Source organism: Malus domestica, chromosome 16 (genome assembly GCF_042453785.1).
Source record: "Malus domestica chromosome 16, GDT2T_hap1".
NCBI lineage: Eukaryota > Viridiplantae > Streptophyta > Magnoliopsida > Rosales > Rosaceae > Malus > Malus domestica.
In genome coordinates this window covers 11,987,888-12,001,716 of record NC_091676.1, presented here as the reverse complement: position 1 = coordinate 12,001,716, position 13,829 = coordinate 11,987,888, and the positions used below count along the sequence as shown (strand labels likewise).

The window sequence follows — 13,829 nt, the reverse complement described above, 5'->3', positions numbered from 1 at the left end:
GAATCAACTCAAGTTGGAATCACAAAACTAACCACGAAATTAATAGGGAATGCCAAACTTTAGAGAGAAGAACTACGTACTCTTATTATAAAAGCTACGTGACAATTATTACATTCAGCCAATTTCAATGCTTAATTATATATATATAGCTTGGTAATCAACATTAATCCTCTCAAACAACAAACTACTTTGAGCCCTCGACGAATCCATGCTCCCTGCAACATCATAAACCAAAGAATAACAAAACATTAAATGAAGATTAGTATAACATACTACGAAGATGACTAATCGCATTTGAACTTACGGGAGGCTGTATATCATTCATGACCAGATGTACAAGCAGGTCGTCTTGGGGGTAGCTGCTGGTGTGGTGTTCTCTGCAATATTGTCACGTAAATTTGGATTTATTATCAATACAAACCTAGTTAATTACATTATTGTAATGAAAAACACAAGAAAATTGTATAAACTTCTGAATCGGACATTGACATTTTGTTAGGAATTATCTGTTGTTTTGCCCCACTGAAATATCAATATATATGGTTTTCGAGGTGATGGACTCGTTAGAATTTTCTAAACTTCAACGAAATTGACAATAAAAATTGTCGCGTTCCCGAAAGTAATGCACTTATGTGTAGTTATAATTCTATACCTGGAGTTTTGGTCGTAAGGTCTCCACTGCTGCTGTTGATTTGGGATTCACCCCTGCACCTTGCTGTTACACATCCATGAATTGAATTTTTATTTTATTTTATTCATAGAATTGAATGAGCAAAAAGTAAAAAGATAGAGAGTAAGAGAGAAGAGGTTAAGTTTCATTTTTTTATTTTTTTTTGCAGGGATTTATAATACCTTGCATAGTGCCCAATCTGCTGAATCAAAGAAGGCACGTTCATGATCCTGCATGCATGCATGCACGCACACACACAAATTAGGGTTTTGTTCGATGGGTTCAATGAAATATAACAGAAAAAACAGAACTGACTGAATTTTTTGAAGTGGTAATCTGTAATCGATTTACCTTTGAAATCAAAGGCTTCTTCTTTGGCGCAAGTCCTCCATATTTGGCAGATGTTGCCTGTAATTAAAACCAAAAAAAAAAAAACACACAGAATTGTCAATACTGATTGGTGAGACATTTGGTAGGTATTCCTAAACAGTATTTAAAGATTTTTGACCAATTTGGTGAGTCGTTAAAAACGAAAATTCTACAATACACAAATGTATAAAATGCACTAAGTCTTGGACATCTGAATTTGCATGACTAACTTTTTGACAGTCTCAATTTAACCATTCAAAATTCAATGCATTTATAAACCGGAATATTGTAATTGAGAACAAAGATGAATATATACAATGGTTATGAAGCCCGAATATGAATACCGTGTTGTCATAAGATACAATACGACACAACGATACGACATATTTATAAAAATTAGAATACAATACGCTATTGATACAACAATAAAAATATATAATTTACATATTTAAACATGGAAACATCCAAGTTGTAAGTTTTGAACATTGTGTAATTTGTATTTTTCTCTAAAAATTGCGGTGAAATAATCAATACGACACGTGTATGCATTTTAACAAGGAAAGTCTACGTTAATGTTCATGGTTTTAAGTTGCAAGCACTTCCAGCTGCTCCCGACATTTCGAATGGGAAAGGTATATATACCTGCCGTGTCAAAATAATAGCCGTTACTTACTAGTATCCTAAATGTAATGAGTCCCACCCACCCAAATATAAATTGCATTTTTGGGCCCAACAATTAGAGGTCTCAACCTAGCGGGCCGGTACACGAACGGCACAGACACAATCCACTTAAATAAGTCTATTTAATTAAGATACGGCACGTCATGATTCGTAAGAAGTGGTGGAACCGGGCTTAAGATTTAATTTCAATGGGTCGACAGGCCCATAATTTGTTGGGCCCGTCATAACCCAAGCACAAACCGCGACCCTGGCCTATTATTAAAGACCTCATTTTTATTATTTTTAATTACAAACATACATTTTAAGGTTAGTAACACACAGTATTAGTGATATTTAGCTTAATAACAAGTTAAATAATTTTTTTTTAATTTTAAATAACTAAAGTTTATTTTGCTGAAGTCGGTCCAATTAGTGACCAAGCTCTGCACGGCCCATATCTTAATGGGCTAGGACTGTGGGCTGAACTGGGCTTAATATTTTATTAAATAGGTTGAGCCAAGCACAATCCATTTATTAAGTGAGTTTTGACCCCAAGCACGGCCCAGAGTGACTTTAAATGGGTCGAGCCATGCCAAACCGACCCATTTGATACCTCTACAATAAGCTAAGAAAATTACATTTTTTTAAATCTCACATATAAAATTTCCTCAACAGATTACAGTGTATGCCTTTTGGCACAAAGAGGATGTAATTTTACAGATAAAATTAGAGAATTATCAAAGTTTTTTCTTATAAAAAGAAAGTATTATTCACCTTTTTGACATTAAAAAGATGTTTTAAATTCAAATCTCGCTATTTTGTTGTATTTTGTTTTTAAACTGACACAAACAAGTGAGTTTCATATTTTGGCATTGCTTATTTGTCGTCTATTGACAAGAAAATGGAAGCAATTAAAGAAACTATTTATGGTAGCATAATTATTTTTCCCTATAGTAAGAAAAATGTTTTTTTGGTGTAAAAAGATATATAGTCAAGATGTCATGTATATAAAGCAAAAGACCCTTATGGTCAAAATTTCCAATCTATTAAAATTCCATTTGATTAATTAAAATACCAACGGAGAAAATCATTTAGTATACAAGAATAAAATATTAAAGTAAATAAAATAATAAAATATTAAAGTTAAGAAAATAGTTTTTCTCCTGATCTTCATAAAGCGAAAAGTTTTGTTGGCTTAAAGATCATCCTCTAAACATAATTTGGAAAGAATAGACCTATTCTCACCCACCAACCTCAATATATTAGTTCAAATTATATGTTGGGTAGAGAAAATCTATACATAACGTAGGATAGAAGAAACTTATACGCTAGTAAATTAGTAATTAATAAATAAAAACACTGCCACCAACTTTATTTGAAATAAAGTGGATGTTGAGCGTATCAAGTGACCCATGCAGTACCGATTGCAGATACGACCACCAAAGTTCTTAGTTTTTACACACTAGAACCGACACCATGGAAATAGTCTACGGTAATTTGAATTTTTGTATTTTTTTCCCTTTAATTAGTCTAATTAAACTCAATAATTTAGCAAATAATAAGTTGGAATTACGAATAAGAGAGAGAATAAGGAGCAGGTTACCTCATGGTCTTGGGCAGAGAAATAGTCTTGGCCTCTGTTGCAATCCTCCATCTTTGGCTCTCCTGCACGATCATGGATTCTAATCTATCATGGGAACAAAATTATGAGCTAATTTACAATGAAAATCAAAGGGATTATAGAAGAAATTTGGCATGAAATTTGAGAATTAAGACATGAAAATAGAGAGAGAGAGAGAGAGAGAGAGAGAGAGAGAGAGAGAGAGAGAGAGAGAGGTTGCTAACAAGAACAATGCAGCTGCAAATAGCAGAAGTATTGAAATGGGGTAGGAGTAGGTTAGTAATCTTAGTAATATATACATATAAATATATATATATATTTATATAAAGACCAAAATGATAAAAGAAACTATAAGAGAAAGATAAAAGGGATCTTGGCATTACCTTGTGGAAGAGCAAGGTGAGATATGCAAAAGGGAACCAAAGGATAAAAAGAAAGAGAGAGACGAGGAATGAGGGTTGAGTGAGAGTTAAGATAAGAATGTATTTGTATTTATTTCTGTCTTGTATTTTAGTATTTAATTTTGATTTGAGAAATGCATATCTCCTTTTCTCTTTTTATTTCTCGTGACGTACTACCAAGTGATTCTGATTATGCACGATTAAATGATTCTCATAATGTAGCAACTATTTCATGTAAATAATTCTATGCAGAAAAAAGAAATAAAAAGAACGTATGTTCAAACCAAACCCAATATAAAAGTTTGATTTATATGGTAAATAGATAAAAGAATGGGAACTAAATCTCCCTAATAAACCGTATAAGATAGCGTAGTTGAGGCTGAGGTTAATCGAATGTGAGCAAAGTCTCAAATTCTCAAATTCTCAAATTCTATTGGACTAGGAGGAGGGCCATCGGGTGGTCCATCAAAGCCATCGGATGGTCCATTCAAACACAAACAGTACATTTGTACACGTGCAATTTATCTACTTTACGTACCGACAACCACTGCAATTTTTGTTGGTTGTTTTCTTATATGGATTTGACATGCCATTGTTGCAGTCTTGCAGAGATGAAATAAGAAAGAGAGTAAGATTAAGATTCCCTTCCTTCTTCTTTCTATCATTTTTCATTTCATTCTCATATATTTTTTATTTTTTCTTTCTCTTTTTATAAAAAACTTATATAAAATATTAACGTGATTTAACCGTAACTGTTCAAATAGGATAGGAGGGAAGAGGAAGGAAAAAAAAAAGGAAAAGAATTCTACTCCATCTAGCAGGAGAAAGACATGGGAGAATTTTATTTTGTTTTGTTTTTTTAATGAAAAATCAGAAATAAAACCAATATATAAGAATAAGAATAATACTTTCACATTCATAGAGAACGCACATATCTCACGAATTACATATTTATTGTATAAATTTCATAATCAAAATCGTTCTATTTTTTAATTTTTATTTGAAGATTATTTGTACAAAAAATTATTTGAACTGAAAATCATTTAATCATTCACATATGTTGAATACATCGTCGAGTTTCAAGTATCTCACTCATCATAAACCATTTAATTTATAAAAAATAAACTCCAAAAATTAAAAAGAAAATAGTTATTTTATCAACAAGAATTTTTTTTTTTAATCAAATAGGCCCTTAAAAAATGAAATACATGAGAACATGTTGAGGGGAGGGGTTCGATGGGAGGTTAGGCCTTAATGCGGCTATGCCATGTGTGCAAGGTTCAGCTTTTATGTCAAAAAGCTTTTGATATTGACCTAATTGATAGAAGTGGTCTTTGAGTTTATCCACCATAAATTATTTTGATCATTTTATGAAACATCTATGATTAGTTTTGTTCAGTTGTCATGTGATCATCTTTCTAAGGGTTTTTTTTTTTTTCAAACCAACCCCTCCACCTAACAATTATATTGATAGATTTTCCACTGAATGACCAAAATGGTTTACGATGGACAAACTTAGGAATTACTTCTATGAATTTTCATTGTTACGGGCCAAAATAAGGTGTTATGTTAATCTTAATGACCAATCTCAATTACCATTTTGACTAAAAAGTCTGCAAGTTTCTGAGTGAAATAAATGATAGTAAGCAAGCAAATCAAACAACTAACAAAAACATGGAAATTTATATTGGTTTAGCTTTGTAGCCTGCGAAGCAACATTTCCAATGGTTAAGATAGGGTGAAAATTGACACACCCTGACCCGAATCAGAGCATGTTGGCCGTCACATGAGGGTGACGTAGCCATGTGCACAGTGAAAAAGCAATAATGATAATAGAGAATACAAATAAATGAAAACCAACTCATAAGGCCGCGTTTGGCAGCTCAGACTGTACTAACTATTTTAGTCGGATAGGATAAATAATCACTGAATAGTACTGACTAAATTAGTCGGGCATTTGGTGTAATATCTGACTAAAGACTGACTATTTAATACTGTGTTTGGTATTCTACTGGATAAATCGTATTGTTATTATTTTTGTGAAAAACAATTTCCATCAGTGCTGAACCCATCATAGCTGACAAACGAAAGAGCTTTGAACCCACCAAAACAAACACCCAACATCTCTAGACTTTCATCAGTCACCGTCATCCTCTTCAGCCGAAGCTCCTTCAGCAGCGAGTACTCGGCGGCAAACGCCTCTAGCCACGACCGGACATCGAAGCCTCAATGGTCGGGGACCAGATTGAAGTCCGTGAACCGTGGATTCGAATACGAGATTTGAGAGAGTTGAAATTGAAAAACTAGAAAAGATTTTAAGTTTTGAATTTTTTAATGGTGGGATGTGGCATTGACATGAAGATGAAAGCTTTGGATGAAGAGAGAGATGAACGTGAAGATTTGAGGAGAGAGAATGCCAACCCACAGACCTTTGTGTATTAGAAAATGAATAAAAAGGAAAAGAAATTGATAGAATAATTCTCAGAAGAGGTTGTTTTGAACCTTGTTTGTGCAGATTTCACCATAATTGAAAACCCAGAAGCAAAAAATTGGAGAAAATGAAGAAATCGATATGAAATCTCTTATGGAGTCTTGGGTTTCGGCTGGCTGTTCTTCCTTCTTGGGCTCTTCTGTCACCGGAGCCTCTGCTGGTCGTTGGGATGGAGGGAGGGAGAAAGAGCGGCAGTACATTGGTTATGGTTGATAAGGAGTTCACAGTGCGTTGGAGAAGAGAGGGTCGAAGAAAAGTGAACGCCCGACTAATTATACCAACCAATAGGGGAGGATAACTAAGCGGGTATGGCTGTATTAAATTGGTGGGACCAGATTCTTTTATCCGGTGGCTATTTAATACAAACAGACACCAAACACGGTACTCCGTATTATTAGTACTATCTGGTGCCTTATACGGTGTGCGAAACGAGGCCTAAGAGTACTAGTTAAGACAAGCGTTAGAATATGTGTGAATACACAATCAGAGTATAAGTAACCTAAATTCAGTTCAGGAAACAAGTACTAATTAAACAACACCCAAAGATGCCCTAAATTTGTAATAATCTGTCATAACCTCCAATCAATCCTTGTGAGCCAACAACGAACAAGCTTATCTAGAACATAGAGGGGTGCAAAACAGAAAGTGTGAATGGGCAAAAACAAAGCTTTTCAAAACCATTTCATTTATCAAATGCTCTAACCCCTCGCCGTAAAACATGTATAACTTTCCTAGAAATGGAATATAAATATATAAATATATATATATGTTTATACCATACTTAGGGTCTCCGTATTTAGACATCGTATAAATACTCGGGGGACTCAAATGTAATTATGTAATCAATGAAGGGGCAAATATGTAAGTGAGGAGCCCTTATTCTATAAAAGGGCCTCCTCACCCTCACAAACCTCAAGCCTCACCTCCCCAAAGAGGAGGCTCTCTCTCCCTCACAATCCTCTCACAAACATAGAAATACAATTTCAGTGTGGACGTAGCCCAAACATTGGGGTGAACCACGATACATCTTGTGTTCTTTACTTTCTTGCAGATTCACAGTCGAATTTACATTGTTCCAAGACCTCCCGGTTTTGTGCATCAACATTTGGCACCGTCTGTGGGAAATGACACAAAAAACTATGTCGGTTCTCTTTCATTTTTTCATCTCACCACACTCCACCGTGAATCTACAGAAACTCAGAACCTATTTGGGCTTTTCTAGAAAACCCTCACAAACACAAAGCCACCATGTCCTCTCCTCTCATCTCCTCTCTCTCACTGAATTCGAATATATTACAGCAAAACCCTAATCAATCTCAAGTCTCTGTTGTACATGTTTGCCTTCATTTCATGGTCAAATGGCAAGCAGGAGAGCCACCACAACGCTCACCAAGTTGGCCCTGGCTTTGGCGTCCCTGAACGCCTCCACCAAAAACTTCATCTCTCATCAGTGTCGCGCAATCGCCGTCGCTGCCTCCGCCCCCACCTTCGGCAGATGCACCGCTCCCTTTTCTTGCCCCGGCATCGTTTCGGATAGGGGAAATGTCGCTTCGGCCAAGTATTTGGCAAGCGCTTTCACTCGTAGCTTCCACTCTACGACTCCCAATTTCTACTCCGCCACGAGCTTCTCCCAGGTCAGTCAGAATGAGTTCACTGAGATGGCGTGGGAGGGCATTGTAAAGCTGCCCGAAATAGCAAGCAGCAAGTGGTGGAAACTGAGCACTTGATGAAATTGCTTTTGGAGCAGAAAGATGGTTTGGCCTGGAGAATTTTCACCAAGGCGGGGCTTGACAACACTACGGTTCTTCAAGCAACTGACAAGTTCATTGATAAGCAACCCAAGGTGACGAGTGGCACCAGTGGCCCTATAATGGGTTCGCATCTAGTTGGCTTGTTGGACAATGCCCGACGGCAGAAGAAAGATATGAAACATGATTTTGTGTCGGTGAAGCACCTTGTATTGGCGTTTCAGGCCGATGCGCGGTTTGGGCAGCAATTGTTCAGAAATCTCTAGCTTAGTGATAAGGATTTGAAGGAGGCTGTTAAAGATGTTCATGGAAATCAAAGAGTCACTGATCAAAATCCTGAAGGAAAGTATGAGGCCTAGGATAAGTACGGGAGTGACTTGACTGAACTCGCTAGGCGGGGCAAACTTGATCCTGTTATTGACCGAGATGATGAAATACGACGGTGTATCCAGATATTGTCTAGGAGAACGAAGAATAATCCTGTTATTATCGGTGAGCTTGGTGTAGGAAAAATTGCAATTGCTGAAGGATTAGCTCAACGGATTTTTGACTCGCCGGACTGTTCACGCTGCAGATTAAGAGACCCTGACGTCGACGGCAGGGAGCGACGTCGCGTTTCGATTAGAACCGACGTCATCCACAACCCGACCATCCTCTTCCTCGACGAGCCGACCTCCTGCCTCAACTCCACCAGCGCATTCATGGTGGTGAAAGTCCTCCAGGGACGGGCCGAGCACTGTGTGAGAAAGCAGTGCTCTGTGTGAAAATGCTCAGGCGACGATGATTTGCTGTGCCGATGAGGCGGCGCTGTGCGCCAAATGTGACATGGAAGTACATGCAGTGAATAAGCTTACAAGCAAGCACCAGAGGCTTCTCCTCGAGTGTCTCTCAAAGTCAAACAAACTCCCCATATGTGACATATGCCAAGACAAGGCAACTTTTATATTCTGCGTCGAAGACAGAGCCCTCATTTGTTAGGATTGCGATGAATCTAGGTGAAGACGATCTTGGTCGAGGATACTACTCTGTGGAGACTGTCACTCTTAGATCTCAATTTCTCATCCCATGTAAACGTAAATCACAGCTTGGTTGCATGATGTTGCCCAATTCTCTTGCCCTGTCTGCAGCAAAACATTCAACGGGTACAACAATATGCAGTGGTCTGCTGTAGGTGGAATTAGGATGGGGACAAGGTCCCAGCAACAACCAGACCGAAAGCAAAAACAAAGCAAAAAAACAAAAACAAAAGAAAAAAAATGCAAAAAAAAAGCAAAAGCAAAGCAGAAAAAGAAAATAGCAAAGCAGAAAGTGAAAAGAAAAAGAAAGGCTGCATGTGAGTATGTCTGCAGGTGAAAGGAAAAAGCATGCATTTATCCCTCAGACAGCTCAACCACTCCCACAAAAGCAAAAGCAAAGCAGAAAGCAAAAGAAGATAAAAAGAAACATACATAATTGCGGGGGTGATGGCATGCAGAAAAGGGAATTATGGGCGTGACCCATTGAGCAGAGGGTCGAATTTATTTTTGAATGATGTAATTTATTTTTCTTATCTTTCGAAGACATCTGTATAACCCCATCAGAGGGTAATAATAATAATAAAAAAAAACAGCAAGCCCAAAGTAATGGGCTGGAATGTTATGTGGAGGGCGAAGGCCCATATGCCCAAAAGAGCCAGGCCCTATGGTTTCAAATTTATTCGGCACCCTGCCGCTATTATCACTAACCAGGTAATCAAAAGTATGCTCAGTACTTCAAATTTATTCGGCACCCTGCCGCTATTATCACCAACCAGGTGATTAAAAGTACGCCCAGTACTCCAAAATTATTCGGCAGCCTGCCGCTATTATCACCAACCAGGTGATCAAAAGTACGCCCAGTACTCCAAAATTATTCGGCAGCCTGCCGCTATTATCACCCACTAGGTGATCAAAAGTACGTCCAGTACTCCAAAATTATACATGAGCATCACTCATGTCAATCATACATGAGCATTCATGAGCATCACTCATGTCAATCATATATAAACATTCATAACCAGCATTCATATCAACATTCATGAGCATCACTCATGTCAACATTCATGAACATCACTCATGTCAACATCCATGAGCATCACTCATGTCAAATCAACATAAACATTCATGAGCATCACTCATGTCAATCAGCTTCGAAAGCTTCATTTACAGAGCTCCAGCTTCGAGAGCTCTAGCTTCAAAAGCTTCATTTACAAAAGCTCCAACTTCAAAGCTTCACCTATAGAGCTTCAGTGCAAGGTATACAAATACCGCCTCCGAACAACCACCACTTCGGCCCATACATGGATTCAATTTGAAGTCTCTAGCCAACATACTCTATTGACTAAAGACTTAGGGGACTACATTATGTACCATATATTGGGCCTCAACTGGGCCTCATGAAAAATACTTGGGGGACTCTTGCCCATTATTTATGTATTGAGGAGTGAGCCCTTATTCTATAAAAGGGACTCCCTCACTTTCATTAGAGAGCACCCATCACTTATGTATTGAGGAGCGAATCCTTATTCTATAAAAGGGACTCCCTCACCATCATTAGAGAGCATCACCGTCTACTGAGCAACCACCTCACCGCGAGCATCAACTCTAGCCCATCATTTATGTATTGAGGAGCGAGCCCTTATTCTATAAAAGGGACTCTCTCACCTTCAATGCCACAAGCCGAGCCAACCAAGGCAACATAAGCCACAAACTGAGCAGCCTCGCAACATGTGCTACTTCTAGTTGAGCATCATTTCACTTTGAGCACTGATCGGATCATATTTATATATATTTTTACTTCGAATTCACTCGTCTTTTCTTAGTTAGTTCCTTATATTTTTGAGCTATTTACGTTATTTTTGTGTTTATAGGATTTGTTATGCAAAGAAAATAAAAATGGAACAAGTGAAATTTTATGTAATAAATTCGTCAAAACTGTCTGTGTAGATCAGCTTTTAAATTAAATTAAAAAAAATAATAATGATAAGTCATGATGATGTTTGAAACATCATCATGATTCATGTGGTGAAGGAAGAAGCTAATGGACGGAAAAGAGGCAGCAAAGCTGCCAGCGAAAAAGGAATAAAAAAAAGGAAAGAAGGAGAATAGAAAAATAGGAAAGAGAGAAACACTGACGGAAAGAAGGAAAGAAGAAAAAGGAAATATAAGAGGACAGAGGCAGAGGGGAATAAAGACTAGCAGAAGTCAAGGGCAGAGAGAGAGGCAGAGACACGGGAAGCTGCCCAAGGCAGCGCAGAAAATGAGGGCAGAGAGCAGTGAGGAGAGACTGGCCAGGGACTGCGCAGAAACAGAGAAGCACAGAAAACTGTGCGGGAGAAAACAGAAAACGAAAACAGAAAAAAAAAGGAATAGATACAGAGGTCAGAGGGCAGAGAGACGCAGCAGGGTGACGAGGAGAAACAGGGGAGATAGACATGGAGCAGGAGGGCAGAAGCACAGAAGCACGGCAGATCTTCCTTTCTTGGTTTTATCTTCTCAAACCCATGTTTAACTTTTGGTTTAATTTGAGAATAATGTGTAGCTAAATTTATTTTGGCTAGAGGTTAATTCAAAGCCATGAATATATTTGTAATATGAATTGATTACCTTCAGTTGTGATTTCTGAGTTGTGATTTAATTTGCTTAACTGCTTGATTGATAACTTATTTTTGTATGTCGATTAAGAATGCATACTTAATTTACATGCATGAATTTGATGCTAGAATATAAGTGAATTTCACCTAATCGTTATGAACTTATATTCACAAGTAGTGAAGGTTGTTATCCACAATCGTGTTAAGTGAATTCTAGGCTGGATTAACATGCGTATTCCATAGTTATGAATGCCTAGTCAATGTTATGATTTCCGTTGAACTTAATGATCTTTGTTGAATGTCTCTATCATGCGTATTCCATAGTTAGGGACTTTGATGAGGAATAATTTGGTTGTAATGCGTATTCCATTCAATCCAATGAATCTAGGGAAATCTAAGAGTTAATTTAAGCGGACCTAATTAACTTGGAACATTGTCATTCACAATTTATTGAAAGAACAACTGAAAATCAATTTAGGTTGCATATGTGTCATGTGTGGAGAAGAACCCTTTAGCTAGTCCGTCACCTATCCTTTCACCTTAATTTCATGCTTTTGTCAATTCTGTAATTTATTTAAGTTTAATTTACTTCTCGTCAAAACCAAATCCCCCCCCCATTATTAAATTATATTATTTAGTTAGTTTTCATTGTTGTTAGTCTTTTAATTCAATTTCCGTCCATTTCAGTTCCTAGTGTCTAATTTGATTGTTTTCATTATTTTGAGTCATTCTAAGTGTGTTTCGAGTTATTAGAGTTTTTAGCCTAGTTTTGTGTCCTTGAGTCTTGTTTAATATTTTTAAATTAATTTAGAATAGATTAGCTATCCCTCCTAATCCCCGGCCTAGAACGATACCCTACTTACATCTATACTACAATTGTCAAAAAGAGGGTTTAATTTGTGTGTCAAGTAATTTTACGCATCAAATTTTGGCGCCGTTGCCGGGGATTAGCAACTTTGCTAATCCCTTGGTGCTTTTCTTTTTGTTTAGTTTGTTTTTGTTTTAGTTTCTGACTTAGTTTTGTTTTCCTTGTTTTGTGTTACTTTTGATATTTGATTTAGTTTTCTTTGATTTCAGGGTCTAGAGAAGTAAGACATGGATTTTGCTAACATTCAAGCTCAATTGGCGAATCTTACTTCTCAATTGTCACAGATTGCCGGAAGGACCACAATGCCAAGTGTCCCTACATTTGATGTGCCCTATGGGCAAGGATATCAACATCCTCAATTCACTGTGAACGAAGATGCTTGGGGTTATCAAGGCTATGATCAACCAAGCAACAACATGTTTTCCAACGCTTACAATTCGGCTTGGAGAGATCATTCAAATTATATGTGGGGGGAACCTCAACAATTCCAACAAGATGGATATTGGCAGCAAGAGGAGGAGTTCTATTCAAAACCTATGCAATATGCTCAATCAAACTCAGGTTCGTCAATAAATTATAATCAAATTCTTAATGAATTAAATTGTTTGGTGCAGGGCTCACAAAATCAAGCCAAGGAGGCTCAACAAGATGCATATTGGCAGCCATATGACGAGTTCTATTCAAGACCTATGCAGCCACCACATCATCCCCCACAACAATTCCAATCAAATCAAAGTATGCCCGTGAATTATAATGAAATTCTTGAAGGACTAATTTCTTTGGCGCAGGGTTCACAAAAAGAAGAACAATTGCCGCCATCGGAAGAGTTCTATCAGTGGCCATATGAACCGTCACAGCCACCACAACAATCAACCCAATTCAATTCAGGTATGTCCTTGGATAATGATACACTTAATAAGTTACTCACCTCTTTGAATCAGGGAGTAGAAAATCAAAACCAGGAGATGCAAGACCGAGTCAAAAGAGTGGACGAATTGGAGATGCAAGTTGGGCAGATTGTGGAATTCATGGCACAGATTCGAGATCAAAGTGAACTTTCCAACTCAAACATTGCAAATTCAAAATCAAAAAGTGAAATCGATGAAGCCATCACTTTGGAAGGAGACATGAAGGATGAAGCTGTCCCAGAACCATCCAAACACAGCCCGAACATGGATGAATTGCTGCTGCAAGCAGAAGAGGAGGAGGACGACCTGGGCAGTTTAGAAGAATTCTTGCTGCAAGCTCCTCAAATCCCTATGTCATCCAACTCAGGTGAGGAAGTTCTAAATTCACTTCATTCTAACATTATTCCACCGAATGTCCTTTGTCCTTGCAGGTTTTTTATTCCAAATATCAAAGAGAGTGAAAAAGACATTGTGGAAGCTCTT

The 13,829-nt window shown here is 37.5% G+C and overlaps 1 protein-coding gene across 1 annotated transcript; it reads right to left on the bottom strand.

The window, feature by feature from the left end:
• Positions 1-58: 58 nt before the first annotated feature.
• On the bottom strand, positions 59-3,800 carry LOC114822208 (uncharacterized). The gene is made up of 7 exons (XM_029096462.2): positions 3,704-3,800; positions 3,303-3,386; positions 1,022-1,078; positions 853-900; positions 653-715; positions 305-377; positions 59-215 (listed from the first exon to the last, which is right to left on the bottom strand). Exons 2-6 carry the CDS (start codon positions 3,351-3,353, stop codon positions 318-320), a joined length of 279 nt encoding a protein of 92 aa, XP_028952295.2. The 5' UTR covers positions 3,354-3,386; positions 3,704-3,800; the 3' UTR covers positions 59-215; positions 305-317.
• Between the last annotated feature and the right edge of the window lie 10,029 nt (positions 3,801-13,829).

Excerpts from the sequence above, each read along its gene's own strand:
- LOC114822208 (XM_029096462.2), bottom strand. The coding sequence starts at position 3,353 with ATGGAGGATTGCAACAGAGGCCAAGACTATTTCTCTGCCCAAGACCAT. Across the intron at positions 1,079-3,302 it reads TCTCTGCCCAAGACCATGAG|GCAACATCTGCCAAATATGG; the intron begins GTAACCTGCTCC and ends TTTTAATTACAG. Across the intron at positions 901-1,021 it reads AGAAGCCTTTGATTTCAAAG|GATCATGAACGTGCCTTCTT; the intron begins GTAAATCGATTA and ends GCATGCATGCAG.